The sequence below is a fragment of the Pleuronectes platessa genome, chromosome 18 (assembly GCF_947347685.1).
Source record: "Pleuronectes platessa chromosome 18, fPlePla1.1, whole genome shotgun sequence".
Lineage (NCBI taxonomy): Eukaryota > Metazoa > Chordata > Actinopteri > Pleuronectiformes > Pleuronectidae > Pleuronectes > Pleuronectes platessa.
The window spans coordinates 17873938-17890386 of NC_070643.1; the positions used below are offsets into that span (position 1 = coordinate 17873938).

General features: G+C 43.1%; 1 protein-coding gene across 3 annotated transcripts in view; it reads left to right on the forward strand.

The window, feature by feature from the left end:
• Positions 1–16449, forward strand: part of rbms3 (RNA binding motif, single stranded interacting protein) — a 246819-nt gene that overhangs the window by 212444 nt on the left and 17926 nt on the right. For all 3 annotated transcript variants that reach the window (XM_053446879.1, XM_053446877.1, XM_053446878.1), the window contains 3 exons: positions 5085–5128; positions 7437–7533; positions 12317–12367. In XM_053446879.1, the coding sequence (XP_053302854.1) occupies positions 5085–5128; positions 7437–7533; positions 12317–12367 (192 nt within the window). The remainder of the gene's footprint in view (positions 1–5084; positions 5129–7436; positions 7534–12316; positions 12368–16449) is intronic.

The following is a 16449-nucleotide window of genomic DNA, read 5'->3' on the forward strand; positions in this document are numbered from 1 at the left end:
AATGATAATGATGTCAATAGTGTGTTGAGGGGGAGTTCAGGCTGGTTTGTTTGTTCAACACTTTAAGATCTTTGTGTGTCTCGTTCATTAAGTTTCGGGAAACATGGGAGTTTTGGTTTGATATTAAAAAAAACATATGCTTAGTTTGTAATCGTGCTTCAGTGGCCAGTGAATGTTTTGGAAGGATAGAAGTCAAAACTCATCATCAGGAAATATTAGATCAAATAATATTTCCAAAAGCAAGGTATGTTGTTTTTGTCGTTTCTGGAGCAGGCTTATTACACAACACTATGCATGATTTACTAGCTGTGACGTCATCATTTCACAATCACTGAGTTTTTGAACTTTTGCACTTTAAAAGGCTTTTGTATAAAACTTCAGTGATTTAAAAAAAATGTCACTTTCATGTTGACCAGAGGCTCAAATGCAGAGGAGTGACGAGGGCGTTAAACTCAAACGTTCAAAGTGCTCGTGTTTGCTTATGTATCTCAGTTGAAAGTTGAAAGTTCTTCCTGTCGTCTCTGTGAGAGAGGAAATCCCTCATGTGCGCTCTGCCCCCCCCACTCCCCTCCATCCTCCCCTCCATCCCTCTCTCACTCTACGACCCCATCGCTCCTGCAGTGTTTCACATTACACTGCGTGAAGGCACCAGGGTTCGACTGAGAGGCCAAGGTTTAACAGCCTGGGTTCAAGGCTTCGAGTGAGTGTGAATGTGTGTGTCTGTAGCTGAACAGGCCCCTGTGTGTGTGTGCGTGTGTGTGTGTGTGTGTGTGTGTGTGTGTGTGTGTGTGTGTGTGTGTGTGTGTGTGTGTGTGTGTGTGTGTGTGTGTGTGTGTGTGTGTGTGTGTGTGTGTGTGTGTGTGTGTGTGTGTGTGTGTGTGTGAATGTGTGTGTGTGTGTGTGTGTTTCATGTTCTGTTGCTATCCTTGAAAGGGCCAATGTGACATTTAGACCTTCGAGCAAACAGGGTTGTAACTATCGCTGCCTTTAGCTGTGCTCTGAACCCCGGAGTTCTCCTGAAATGATCCAGACCCAAATGTCTCAGTCACTTGCTCTGGACTTTTTCCAGAATGTTCCTGTCAGCCCCCCCCCCTTGTATAGAATGGACCTGCTGTTGATGTTTCTAACATGCAACTGAGACAAAGCAGAAAAATCTAAAGGAATACAACAGGACGCAGACACAGATGTCATGTGTGAAGGCTGCTTAATTGATGATATAATTGAGGCTTGTGACAGTAAGAGTTAAGTGTCATAATTGAGGTTTAAATTGAGGTTATGGTTGAAACTAGTTATTGTTGAGAATCCATTGTTTTTGGTTTTCCTCAGGTCTTTGTGAACTGTGTTTTCTCCTTTATTTGACGTCTTCATAAACGGCTGAAGCTCTACTGAAACCTCTGGGTTTACCAGTATATACTTGTCCCCCGTGTCAACAGGGCGACCCTTCATGGGGATAGTGGGCAATGCGTGTGGCCATTGATCAGCTGCACTGGCAGGCGGATGCGAGATAGGCATCACGTGTTAGTCTGTTTATCAGAGCTGAGGCCATTCCTCACCTCACTCGCTGTGGCAGGGAGATGAAGAGGAGCAGCAGACCATCCATTACTCTCTCTCTCTCTCTCTCTACCTTCTCCCTCTCCTCTACTGTGTATCTCACTCTGCCTTCATGTCTTCCTCTCTTCCTCTCTCTCTCTCTCTCTCCTTCTTTCTCTGCCTCGTCCTCCCCTCGTTTGAAGTCGTCCAAGATCCCCCAGCAGCATATGGAGAGACAGCGAGTGAGTGACTCGCTGAGAGGAAGAGAAAGAGAGGGACAGGGAACACGTTGCATGATCAGTCAGGAGGTACGAGGGGTTGAGTGCTGAGCGATGGCTGCTGCTGAGGATTGAGGGAAATATGACAGATTTCCTTGTAAACGACCCAAAGTGGGATTCTACAAAGTGCTGTCTCTCGCCCGTCTCCTGCTGACAAACATATTAGTCGCTGCACTTTCTCTTTCCTCCGCCACACACACACACACACACACACACACACAAGCCGACATAAACACCATGGGTGCTCCCTCTTTTTGTGCCTCTCTCTCTCTTTTCACTTCCTCTGTAACCAACACACACTCCTACACACCAAAACTTTCAAAGTCACACTTCTCGAGCACCTACTCTTGGGGAATGAGTGTAGATGAAAAAAACATGCGGCTCTCCACCCTGTGTGAAAGCCTGACAGATGTCCGTGTGTGTGTGTGAGTGTGTGAGTGTGTGTTTGCGTTTGCGTGTGTGTGTGTGTGTGTGTGTGTGTGTGTGTGTGTGACTGTGTGTGTGACTGTGTGTGTGCGTGTGCGTGTGTGTGGCCATAAGGCAAGAAGAAAAAAATAAACAGCAAATCTGTGTATGGAAGGAGGGAGCAGGTCAGTGTGTGTGTGTGTGTGTGTGTGGATAAGAGATGATGGCTCTTCCTGTGTAGGACCCTCACAGCACAGGTGTCCGTCCAGGTGCCTGATATTGGCTGTCCTCACCCTATTTAGACCTGTGTGTTAAAAAATTTATGTTATATAAAATAGATATATTAAAGGTCTATAAACTGCTAGACGTATGTTATTTATTTTTATTTACTTGATGATCCAACAATGGTCAAACCCAGAAGATCACGATTAGTCATTGTTTAATTGGTTACCTCATCCCTGTACATAATCAGCATGAAAGAATAACTCTTTACAACTTGACTTAACGATCACATCACAGTCATTCTCCACTTCTCCAGCTATTATTATACTACATTTGGGTATTTCTCTTTTATGATTATGTACAAATCCTTGAACTCATAAACCTTCTGGATCAGGTGAGGATGTAACTGACTTTATCCCGAACATGAAAGAACACAGCAGCTCTGTCCCTGGCAGCTTTCCTCCAGACCGAGCCTGTTGGGTGAGCCTGTACAATATACTGGGTAGTAAAGTCTCCCAGTCTTGGATCGAGCTCAGACGAAAAGCATTCACCAACTGTCTCCATCTCTTCCTTTCCCCTCGGTGTGACAGAGCCAAACACTCGGTCGGTAATCACTCACTGGCCAGCAGCTTCTCTGCTGTGGAATTCATCAGCACATGGAACCAAGGGCAGCACTTCAGGGAGTTATCAGCCAGACAGCTGGCCATGTCTGCCCATGCTATTAGTGCACATGTGAACATGCACGTGCAAACAGCTCTCAGAAACTCTGTATCTCACATTTAGAGTGAAGAGGGTGAATACACACTCACCATGAAACCTTGTGGATTCGGACACTGAAGGTTAATATATAGAAATAGTGAAGAAGATATTTATAAAGCACAGGGACAGATGCATCCAGTAGCTTTACAGAAATGTGTCTAGAAGCCTGTTTTAACCACTTCCTCATATGCACTCTCACACTAAGTGAACACAATGGCCAACTACCACACACACACACACACACTACATCCCCACTATTAGTGCCAGCGAGGGCGTATTCTTTCTCCGTTTGTTCCAGGGCCACTGACCCTCCTCCTGCTCCTTTGAGCCACTATTCCCACAACAGTGTGGCTCAGCGTAGGAAGTCCTCTGGAGGAGCAAGGGTAAAGGAGTGGTACAGAAAGATGGGAGGAGGGTAGATTAAGAGATGAAGAGGGTGCAGGGGTGAAGAGAGAAAGTTACAGAGAGAAAGAGAGAGAACACAAGACTACGAAGAACGGAAGGAGGGGAAGGGAGAGCAAAGTGAGAGAGGGGAAGGGCAGGGAGAGGGAGTGTGTGTGTGTGTGTGTGTGTGTGTGTGTGTGTGTGTGTGTGTGTGTGTGTGTGTGTGTGTGTGTGTGTGTGTGTGAGTGTGAGCCTGTGTGTACACTGATGAAATCTGCCGTCCTCAGCAGCCTCCCGTTAAAAGAAATCGGATTAGCTCTCCTCCGGGGGAGAACCTTCAGGAATGCAGATGACGGATTGCAGCGCACAGGTTTCTCTCCTGGACTCTAAGAGGGCCTCGTGCACACACACACACACACACACACACATATCCACGTACGCCAGCATGCACGCACACAACCACACACGTGCACACCATCGCCAGACAAAGGACTCAGTTTTCTGCTCACTCCTTTCCTCTCCAAAGGGCATTTCTTCATTTCCTCTCATTCATAAAAACATGATTGTACGTGATTGAAATGGAGAAGGAGGCGTCCTCGATACTAATTCACTTTGTCCTATTGACTAAGATTTCCCTCACATCGGCTTTGTCACTTGTCAGTTTTTCCAATTTGGAACGAGTTGATTTTTTATTTGATTTAATTTATCTCCAACAAAAAAGCATCAGGGTCCAAATCGTGTTACCGCCCAAGTACGATGAAGGTACAGCGAATTACCTCGCTGACATTGGTGCAAGAACAAATCGACAGAGACACAACAGTGTGTACCAGCTCAGGGTAACACACAGGACACAAGAGCACGATGCGGAACAATGAACATGTCCAATGTATGGATATATATTCTATAGATATATGTGTCTTTCAGAAAATATTGATCTTAGCTAACGGTTCAAATATTGTGATTTAAATTAAAGCCTGATCAATATGTTGATAAATATATATATATATATATTAAACCTTCTACAGATATCTTTATTGATGTGCATGTTGGTCAATATGTAACATATGATTTTTCAAGAGTATATAATGCAGTGAATGTTCCTGGTTGTAATTTTTTATTTGTCATCCCTGGTGAAAAGAAAGGAATTTCAGAATCCTCAATTTTTCTTATTACTTTCAGGTTAACTTGAATATTAGAGCTTTTCACTGTGGTCTTAGATTTTTGAATCACACTGTATTAGCTGATATCTCTATTCGTATATTTTACTATTTTACGCTCTACATGATATATCCTGTTTGTAGAATCTGTACAAAAAGTGAGATGAGTCAAAAATGTTAATTAATTTAATGGTTTTGCAAATAAGAAGAAAACATTTTTGCTTTAAAGACCAACATTTTCTGCTGCGTCCTCTCAAATGTCTCTTTTTCATTTGTAGAAGTTCAATCTTATTTTTATATTTATCAAACTCTAGAAATTAATTTGTAACGATGTGCTCTTCTCTTGCAGACTGGCATGGCGTTAACATATGATCCCACCGCGATGCAGAACGGGTAAGAGCCTGGTGGTCAATCCATCCTCTGCACCGTGCACCACACTCACCTCCCGGCTCATGGGACCCGAGTCAATACCGGGTGTCATACATGAAGATGAATGTAGTGTGTGCACTTTGTTACTGTTTGATTAAGTTAATCTTTATGGACTTGGAAAAATCAGTTTTACCTTGGTGGGGTCAGTTGAGGAATTATAGCTAAGAGAGCCTGTGTGTGTGTTTGTGTGTGTGCGTCTTTACGTATGCATGTGTGTGTTCGTTCCTGTGTGTTCCTGTGTGTGTCTTTATGTCATGACTTAATGGTGCAGTGGAAATAAACGACCCGGCAGCGTGTTTTATTTTTCCCCACAGTACAGAGGCAGGAAGGAGAGTGCCGAGGCCCCCCCTCCCCCCCCCGTCTCCCCGTGGCCTCGGCCGTTCACAGGAAGCTCCTCACTTCCCACTTCTTAAACCACTTATCCCCCAGTGACTTGGAGTCAACCTCAAACCCCCCCCCCAAAAAAATATATCTGGATGAATAGCATCACTCATGACACACAGAGCCGCCATGTAAAAGCCTGCTTTGCTGCAAATCCGCCAAAATTATATTCCCACAGATATTAACAGGAAGGGAAAAGAAGTCATTCAGTCTTAATACATTCAACCTAAAGTTTAGCATAGGGGCGGCGTCGGGGAGAGAAAGGGGAAATAGAGTGAATTAAGCAGCAAAGAGTAAAGTAAAAGTATTCAACTTTATTCAAACATTAACACAAGAGAAATATGGTGATTCAGCGTGTGCGAGAATTGTGGAATTATATGATTTAGTTTAAACTAAGCCGGAAATTTTAAAGCAAGAACTGCACTTCGGCTCACTGTGCTTACTGATACATAAAAAGATTCAATTGCATATTGAATTAGTGAATGTAGAATGTAATTATAATGCAAATTACCCACTCTTAATGGATGTATATTATATTGGGGGCTGAATTTAAATGTTCTAGATTCAATCAATGTCTGATATATATATACTGTATATATATAATCAAATATATCCATAGAAGAAGAGCATCCTTCATTTGTTTTGACACTGGTTTTACTTTCTTTGTTTAAAATAAAACAGACCCCAACGCTCTATGAGTAAAAATAATTATTATAATTGAAAACACAAAGGTTCTGTCTTGAAATAAACAGATGTATTTTATCTTTTGCAACAAACTAACACATATTGCATCCATAAACTAACAAATGTATATATATGTTTAATTTGCCAAACATTCAGAAGAAATCAAATATGTCATCTGACTTTCGACAGACAAGAACGAAATTTCACCTCTAATGAACAAACTATAATCTAACGACAATAAGCTAAATTCAAGTAGACGTATGTAGGATTTGAATCTTTTGTAAACATCACAAACAGAGTGGAATTAAACTCCATTGTCTCCCTCTGCTGTAAAGTTCTGAAATGTCATCAGGTCACAAAACTGACTATTCATAAGCATCTGTTTTGAAAATGAGAAACAGTCAGTTGGTGTTCAGCTGATAAACTGATGATAAGAAGCTCTGGGTGTCCTGGACTTCACACTAAACATTTTGGGTTAAAATAAATTGTAATACAACATAGAACAGCTGACTCCGTACATTCCAATCCAGCGTGGTGTCCCAGAGCCGAGTACACAACTTGTCTAGTATCCTCATCCAGTAATATGATCTTCAGCTCAGGTGACAGAGACTATTGGGATCTCAGCAACACTCAGTCGCAATAAGATTAAGAAGCGCAGCCGACGACTCACTTCTCCACAGCTCGTGTCAAAACTCGGCTTCTTCAATTTGAGTTCTCTCCGATTCGCCGAAGAGACGTGATACTTAAGCCGCCCGGTGTCTCTTCGGCACCGGGACATTTGTGAGAGAGAGAAATACAAACAAGCTCCAACTTTATACGATGATAAAAGCAGACTTTTCAATTGAGACGCTATGAGACACTTCATGAAACTTTTATGTGGAGTCCTATATACGGCCAAGTGTTTGCTCAGAGCAATCTATAGGATGAGTCCAGTGTGTGTGTGTCTGTGTGTGTGTGTGTGTGTTAAAGTTTGCAAGTATTTGTCTTTATTACACAGACAGAGAAACATTTGTTCACTTAAGTACGTGACAGTTCATAACTCAGTTTGTAAAGGTAAAGTAAGGTAACAAAATATAAAATGTATATTACGCCGTGTGTACTTCATCTGAGTTTGACACTTATTCTGCTCTGTTCTTTTCCTCTCCTCCTCTCCACTCCTCTTGTTCTCCTCCCTCCCTCTTTCCTCCCTCCCTCTCTCTCTTCTCAGGTTCTACTCCTCGCCTTACAGCATCGCCACCAACCGCATGATCGCACAGACCTCCATCACGCCCTTCATCGCTGCTTCCCCCGTTTCCACATATCAGGTGGGGCCCGTGACGCACTGCATTATGGATAGACTTGTGTGTGTATGTGTAATCGGAGGGGTTTGCTTTGTGGATAGAAGAGAGGGGGTGGGCTGGGACACAGCGTGAGGCTGTCTCTTCTTCTCTCATCGTCTCCTCGCCGCTCCAGCTGTGCTCGATGACATCTGTTTCGTAGGCGGCGAACACAACAGGCCTCAGAAAACAAGCAACGACAGAAAAGGGATAAGGGAAAAGGGCTGACAGGGTAGAAAAAAGAAAAATCACCCATCAAGGATGAATGTGTCTTGGAAACACAAACACTCTTTTCCCTCTCCCTGTTTTCCCACTGAAATCTTTTGTGCTCCTTCTGCTGATAAAGCCATGAAAGACATTTTTTTAATTGTCATTTTATTTAATGCCGACCCCGATGCGATGGCTTCCTCTTCCCTAAAGTGAATTTCCACATTCCTCGCGGCTGTGATGAAACAGAGCAGGACAGGGAACGTGAAAATTGGCTGCGTGAGATGTCAGGAGCGTTCCCCGCTGTACGTCGACACACATTTCACGCGGCAAACTTTGGCCAAATCTAAACATCAAGAGGAGCTGCCACCGCGGCCTCTCTCTCTCAGACGCTATCCTTTACCATCGGCTGCGTTTGGTATGCAGAGACAGACGGGTGGAGATAGTGAGCGAGATGAAGGGGAGATGAGGAAGTGGAAGGGACAGATGGAGGGAAAGACAACTAGGGAGATGAGGAAGGAAAGTGGTGGTGATGGTGATAGCTCTGGCTCTGGTGGTGGTGGTGGTGGGGGGGGGGGTGATGCTGAAGGTTACTGCGCCCTGTCTTTGAGGCGCGCTTGATTAAAACTCTGGTGCAGTACCTGCGGTGGAGGGTTGGGGGGAAAGAGGAGGAGGAGGAGAGAGAAGTGGGCCAAGGCGCATCTCTAATCCTCTCTCGGAAAGGCTTCCCAAATTGATTTATCAAAAACAATGGCCGGGCTTTTGAGGAATATTAATCCTCACAGTTTCAATATCGGGCAGCTCTGCCGCCGCTTCCTGTAAGATTGCCCTTCAGCCAGTCACGGCAGGAAGGTGAGTCCTTCGTCTTCTGTTCAAGTACAAAGGCGCAGAGGCAGAAGAAAAAGGGGGAGACGAGACAGACAGGCCAGACAAAAGGAAATCACTTTCTTTTATGATGGAAACTATTACCTTGGTAATGAAAATCTCGAGGAGCATAGAAATCACTGTACATGTCAGTTACACTTTCATGTTTATGGCGAGTGGATATTTTCTTTTGAGCTCCTGTTTTAACGGCATTGATTTATCAAATGTGGAAATGACCCCTGCCAGCAGCGGTGTGTTCTTTTGGAGCCCGGCTCCGGAGAGGAGCTTGAATCATGATTGGCTTTGTTTCCCGGAAAAAAAAATCAGCTTTGATGATCCGCATGACAGGATCCAGTCCAGGCCAGATCACCACCAAGATCTGGGCTAGTGCCGCCAGCCAGCCGCGGCCTGGTTTACATCACTGGCTCTGCAGGCCGGCTCACTGGGCACTAAATACAGTATGTGACTGGCTGGCTGGTGGGAAGTGTGGCTGCAGGCTGGTTTACTGACTGGCTAAACGAGCGGCTGAACGACTGACTGAGTTCTGGCTTTTTGGCGTATTGACTGACAGGCTGTTTTAAAACGGCAACACAAGCGGTGGGGTTCAGCCAGAGGTCGCTCCTGAGGTCAGTGACCCTGAACCGGCTGTAGCTGTGGAGTAACTGTTCCCTTACTACCTGTTGAAATGAAGAATAAACAAACTCAATCCGTCAGCGATGTTTGTACGTCCAAGTCAAGACTCGAGTTAATCAAGAGGAGTTGAAATGAAGTCGTCATCTGCACAAGAATTGGCACAAACCTTCAGATCTGGGAACACAAAAGGAAACGTAACAGATGACAGATCTGTCGGTGGTTTTGTTTTTTATTTTTTCCTTCAGTGTTTTTTAATATTTTGAGTCAAATCCATCTTATAACATAGTGCTAGAATACATCATTTGTTAAATGTCTCACATTCTCACATGTACGATCAAGATCACGCAAAGTAAAGCCACAAAAATAGCTGCAGTTGTGAATGATGCTGATGCTCAAATACAATGACTTCCATTAACATTATGACAGTAACAATGTCTGCAATAGTAAGATAGTAGAAAGGTTCATTTTGGAAAACTGGCCTCCCCTAAAATTTGACAGCAGCTTATTATGACCCACAGTTACATTTTATTCCTCACTGACCTCTAGTGGCTGCAGTAATCATGACACGTAGGAGGAAGATGGGTGACAGAGTCTCGATATGAGGAGGATGGAGCAGATGGAATCGTGCCACTTTAACAAAACATCAAACTTCGCTATGGGACTGAAACCAAGACCTTTGTTTTGTGCCTAAATCTGATAGAACAGAATCCATTTTAAAACATTAACTAAAGGCTTGTTATGTTATATTGATGATGATGAAGCTGTAGGGGGCGCTGTTTCAGGTGATGTTCATCAGGGCCTCCTATCAGAGAATCAGAAATGCAAATTTATTGACCTGCTCTTGACTTGTGTAAACAGATCTCAGATCTGGCAGAGTGTACCTGAGCAGACAGGGAGAACCAGTCATCAGATACAGTTTGTGACTGCTCTCCTCTTTATCGAGTCAGTAGTTGAATGTTAGCTTCTGTTTATTTGCTCTAAACTTTTGCTATTAATAACTCATTCATTATGCATGTGATGTGATGATATTTGCGTTGGCAGATTATTTAATATCAGTTTTGAGGCATGTCGGATGGTGCAACGAGGGTCTGGAAGGAAATGGGGGGGGGGGCAGATAAGCAGAGACATGTTTTTAACTCGCACATCATGAATCTGAAATTATCTTAGATTTTTAAAAGATGCAGAAAAACATTAAACAAGCCACATGACCTGGGATAGAAGGGAAAACATGAGCTGTGGATTTAAATGAGTTTGGGTTGAATATAAAACTAAAGCATCAGTATTAACTCAGCAGAAATCTCACCTGACTATATAAAACCCTTTTTGAGTGATGAGCAAATATATTTTACCACATTTTTCTTTTATCTCCTTTCATCTGGGCCGGGCCCCGATGAGCCCAGTGTAAAGGAGCCTCTGTGTTAAACCCCCCGCTCCCAACACTCCTATTTGATAAATCGCATGATGGTCCTGCAGCATATCCTGGTTGGAGAATGCTGAAGTTAAGTGAGTAAAGATAAGCCTCCTCTGTGTCCCTCTGCTGTCCCGCTCAGCTGCGGGAGAACAAATATTGCCTTGTGCAAACAAACGGACTTGGCTGCGCGCTGCGGGATCCGAGGCTTGTTTAGCTGTGGATCCAGATCACGCGTTCGGGTTGGCTCGGAGGATTGATTGCTCTTATAGCAAATGAATCCGTGTTTGTCTTTGTTTAATCTAATCGTTTTACCAGGATCAGCGGCCAGCCTGCGTGTTTGTCTGCTACAAGCTGTCTAATTCCTCCCTGCAGCCCATCGGAGAGCTGTGTTTGCCCCCCCCCCCCGTCCCTCCAGTCTCTTGATACTGGCCTCTGTCTCTGTTTCACCATCACTTTTACTCTGTCATTCCTCACCTGTGAATGTAACTTGGATCTCCTTCAGCTTTGTATGTGTGAAAAAGAGAAGATCTGTTATTTGTCGATAAGTAATAATCCTGCAGGAAGTTGTTGGTCTCGTCTAGTGGACGGTCCAAAGAGTTTTCAGAACCCTTCAGCCCACTAACCCTCCCTTGTGTTTCCAATACTTTATCTCAATCGTACTGAAAGGAAGCAGGAAAGAATCCATGTTTAGTTTTATTTTGATAAAACTAATACACATGAGTCGAGCGACATTATTATTATTATTATATGTCATTTGGCTGACGCTTTTGTCCAAAGCGACTTACAATTATTACACTCAACATTTATGAGGGGCCATTTAGGGGTTCAGTATCTTGCCAAGGACACTTCGGCATGCAGATGGGGAAGAGTCGGATTTGAACCGGCAACCTTCTTGTTGAAGAACCACCACTCTACCACCTAGGCCACACCGCCCCTGTCATAACCTGAGGACTCCCAAAATGTATTAAATGTTCAATAATCAGCAAAAGTCCTTTCAAGATAAGAGTTGAAAGACGATGTCATCTTTTAATGTTCAGCATCAAAACCAGTTTAATGTTCAACATTTGGTGTAAAAGTGTATATGGCGATAAATGCAAATATGGAAGTGACATATATGACACTGTCACTGACATGCATAACCAAAAGCTGTTCTAAAAATATATGTATTTAAAACATCTTATCCCATATATGAGGGAAGGAAATACATCATTTTTTTGTAATGTATTTAGTTTGAGACTTTCTGTGGCCGAGACATAAATTGTGAAATTATTCCACTGGAAAATGATTCCACTGGAAATCATAGTTTTTAATATTATTCTAATTATAATATAGTGAAGCTGCCTAATTTATCGTCTCTATATGCACAAGTTCTACTGTTAAATAATGAGGCAGCAGAGACATTTACTGCCTCCAGACAATTCTTTCTTCAAGTCTCTGGCTCGGCTTAATCTGAGTAAAGCTCATCCGTTGTGGTGCATTAAAAACCAGCGCTATCATTTTGAAGAAGTATTTGAACATATTGTGAATATTTAAACGGCGTTTATTGCTTAATGTGGGCTGGATACTAAATGGATCTGGCAAGAAAGAATATGCGGAAAAAACTGAGGAGAATTTATGTTGTTACCATAATATTACATTTTATGTGTTTGTCCTCAGGTCCATAATACGTCATGGATGCCTCATCAACAATATGTTATGCAACCTACAGTAAGTAGTCTACCATTCACCTTGTAGTAGCTGGCCCGGATTCCCCTCTGGGACCCAACGGCATTGAAAATCTATGTTTTTTCCATTCTGCACAGTGTTAAAAGGTTTTAGAGGAAACTCTGAAAAGAGATTTTACTTTAAATCACTGTTGAATAGTTTAGAGGATGCTAGATTGTATTACGTTTGCTTGTTTGTAAGATGAAATAAAAAAAAACTGAGCAGATTTCCATGGAAAGTGGTGAAAGGGTTGGATATGAGTCAGGGAAGCACCTGTTCAATTTTGGTTCAGATCCATATCCGAGTTTTTTATTTATTTTTTTTATTTGACCTTTTCTCGGTTTCCCCAGAGAATAATTTGTTCTCATTTAGGGAAACTGATATCTATGAATGAAACTCTACTGAGGGACATTTAAGTTTTTATATGTAGCTATAGTTTTATATGGATTTCTATTTATACATAAAGAGCCATGACATATAAGAAAGTAACAGGGAATTAGTTTTTTAGAACACATTCCCCTTCTGTTGAAAGTGTTGAGGCAACTAAATCGCACACATGCACCACATATAAAGTTATGATAGCTCAATGATTACACTACTGTTGTGCTGCAATTACAACGCAGAGCTCCATAAAACCAAACTGTCCCTCTTGTTTCCATCTTTCCCTAAATACACTGAAATATTTAGGTGATTTCTGGAGTTGGATGTTTATAGGTGTCGTCTGTGCCAGGAAGCGATTCAGCATCATTTACCAACACAGACAGGCTGCAGACGGTCGCTCTGGGTTTCCAGCCGAGACAGGGGGAAAAAATAATTAACAGTAATTAGATTTAGCTCCCCGACAACACAGTGTGCACCAGTGAGGTAGCTGCACTGCATCCGACGGTGTTCAGTCATCTTCGGAGGAGGAAGAGTGCAGAGCGCTCGCCTCCTGCGAGTCCCAAAAAAAAAAAAATCCTGTTTTTCTAGGTCACAGACTCGGTTAATGAATCATTTAATATTATAATCACTGACAAAAATCATATTTTCCTTTTAGCAGAGAAACTTCACGTTGGATTGGGATTTGACGGATGTTTTCCTTTTTCATTACAAATCTAAACATTGAATTTGTTTTGGAAAACTTGAAACAGCCCCGCGTGCTTGTCTGGTTTCAGAATATTTTCCGTAATGTACCTACAGCATCGCATGGAATATTTCCCAGATCTGTCTCCCTAATGTTAAAGCAAAAAAATAAGCATTTGTACTCAAGTAAATTGTTTTAAGGTTCAGCTTTAATTGATCCGAGCATCATAAATGTTCTCATTTAGTTGCTCAGAGGTTTTAAACCGCTCTGCCAGAGGCTTTACTGTTTGCTTGAGGCTCTTTCTGGCCCCTGAAGCACAGTCAGTGGACTTTGTTCTCCTCTGCTCTCGCTTCTTTCACCGATCGAGGCTCCGAACCAGTCGAGGGATCATGTGTTTGATTCTTTTTACAGTCTCACTCCATCACAGACTAGGATTTCCTCAATGAACGACTGATAGTCTGCAAAAGAACTCATTCACACATCTAGTTACTGCAGAACCGTGCAAAGGCTTCAGTGTATAACAAGCATGTCAATATTATACTGTGGTTATAATTTTATTGATGCAGCAAGTTGCTTTCTCTTTGAAAAAGACATTTCCACCCTGAGGGTAACCTGAGGTTGTGTTTCTTTTTTTCTTTTTCTGCCAACGTTACCTCTAATGAAATCATGCTGCATAATTTAAATCATGCTTTAGTATCAAAGTTCACTTTTCTCTTCTAATGAGCCAATGCATATGCATGCAGGTGCATTATGAGTTATGACCCACGATGTTTTGGAAAATAATTAAGATCTATGGTGCTTAGAAACTACACACTACTGAAAATAATACACAGAGTATAAACAGACTCTTAACAACCTGAAAGCCTTATAATAACATATTTGATAATTATAGCTGTAAAATGAAAAGGGCAAATGTAATAACAGTTAATATAGGTTTGAAGTGACAATGAAGATAATCTGGTGTTGATGTTAATATCCATCCATCCCTCCATTATCTATATGTCTTATCCTCTGAGGGTGGCAGGGGAGATGGAGCCGATCCCAGCTGACACTCACACTCACACCTTTGGTCAATTTAGAATCTCCCATCAACCTGTGGGATGAATCCCGTGCAGACCCTGAGAGAACTTGTGAGGTGACAGTGTTAACAACCTCAGACTTTTAAAAAGCTCTCTGAAAATGAAATTAATTGATATTTTCTTTAAGCTCTCGCTGTTGCTGCTTTCCAGCACAAAGGGGTTTTAGCCTCAAGCCAATCCATGAAAGTGTCAATAACACAGTTGGGCTCAGGCACCAGGACGACTGTTTGTGAGTCGCCTGCAACCGAACACATCGGGAAACGCCGGACTCTGCAGCCGATGGCCCGGCACTCACTCACTCACTCACTCAGTGGAGGAGTGCTCAACCAGCCGCGGGGCTCCCCACTGTGGCCATTTACCACTCGCTCCTACCCATCTCACTTCCATCCCTGCTGGGGGACAGTGAACACGTAATCTGGTCGCAGTAGGCCACCATGCAGACAGACACACACACACACACAGACACACACACACTCACGCCACACCCAGCTGCAGCTCAGTTTGCCTCTCGGCCACATTAACTCCTGCTTTTCCTGCCTGTATTGCAACTCTCCCTTTCCTGCCATACTTTTACACATTTTGCAAACAGGGCTTCACTTTCCTGATGAAGCTACCTGTTACGACAGTGAGGATGTCATTTGAGTTAGTTTGTGTAAACTCTTCATGTGAATATGCAGAATCTGTAGGCGAGGGACAGGATTTGGGTTCTGGAAGCCTTCTGGTTCCCATTTCATTTTGGAGAACAAGACAAGAAGAACACATTGACTGTTATGCACCAGCTATTAGCTTTTTAATGTGCAGATAAATGCTTTTAATAGAGATTAGTTAAAAAGCCATCTGGACATAAAGCACCTACAAATGTATTATTGTTTGTGTTGTGTGTGTGATAAAAGAAACTCAAACTGTAAACACAGTCGGCAAAGGAAAGACTGAGATCAACCGTCTTCACCGGGAGCCCCAAATTATTTGCCTGCCAGCGGCTAAGTTGTCATCTTGCGATTCGATTCGATTGTAGTTTGTGTCGCTGCTAATGTCTGTGTCCTCTGTGTGTTATTGTGTTTATTGTCATGGGTGTGGTAAATACTGGTTCTTCTCAACCAGCCTCATGTCATGAGGCCTGTTGAAGCTGCTGGCAGCAGCCATTAGCCGGTAGCCGTACTGTACCGTTGTGTCTTTCTCATCATGCCTTCCTGCCAGCAGCAGCCATGTGGCTGTATCCGTCCCCATGGCCCTGTCTCTATTGTGTTCTTTGTCACCAAACGGCTGCTCGGCACTAACCCCAGCTGTCACAGCCGTCAATGGATCATAGCTACCAATCTGTCTCCCTTCATGATACGCGCTTATATCTGCTACCAGCCTACCAGCCACATCCACAGCAGACCGGCCCTTACACTCACACAACCTGCCACCGGCTCACTGAATCACATCGAATTAGCCAAGCGTGCTAGCTTCAAGAGCCCGGGGAGCTACTCAAAGCATTAAAAACCAATTGATTGTGCTGCAATTTGGCTTCTACCGCCACATGCCTCGTGTTGGGCCGGTGGAGCGTTGTGCAATGGTGCTCCTGTTGTCCGAGCAATATGGAGGCGGCCAAGCGTGGTGCGGAGAGAGGTCACAGCTAGCCAGTGAGACCGTGTAGAACAGAACCTGGGTTGTGTCCGAAATCTCTCTCCATCTACGATAGAGTGCACCATGCTGAACTTCAGAGTATGTGTGTAAAAGCCCATTTTCAGCCCATGACCTTCAAAATAATCGTGCCTGAGACTTGGAAGCGTCGTTATCCCAAAAGATATTGATTTGAACAGGTTCACATGTTGCAGTGGTTCTGTAGACTTTCCTGCTGCAGCTGATGCTGTCACATTGAGGCAAAGACAGAAGTATTTTTAGCTTGAATAAAAGTTATGGTTGAAATAAGCCACTTTGAATTGTTTAGAAATTGTATT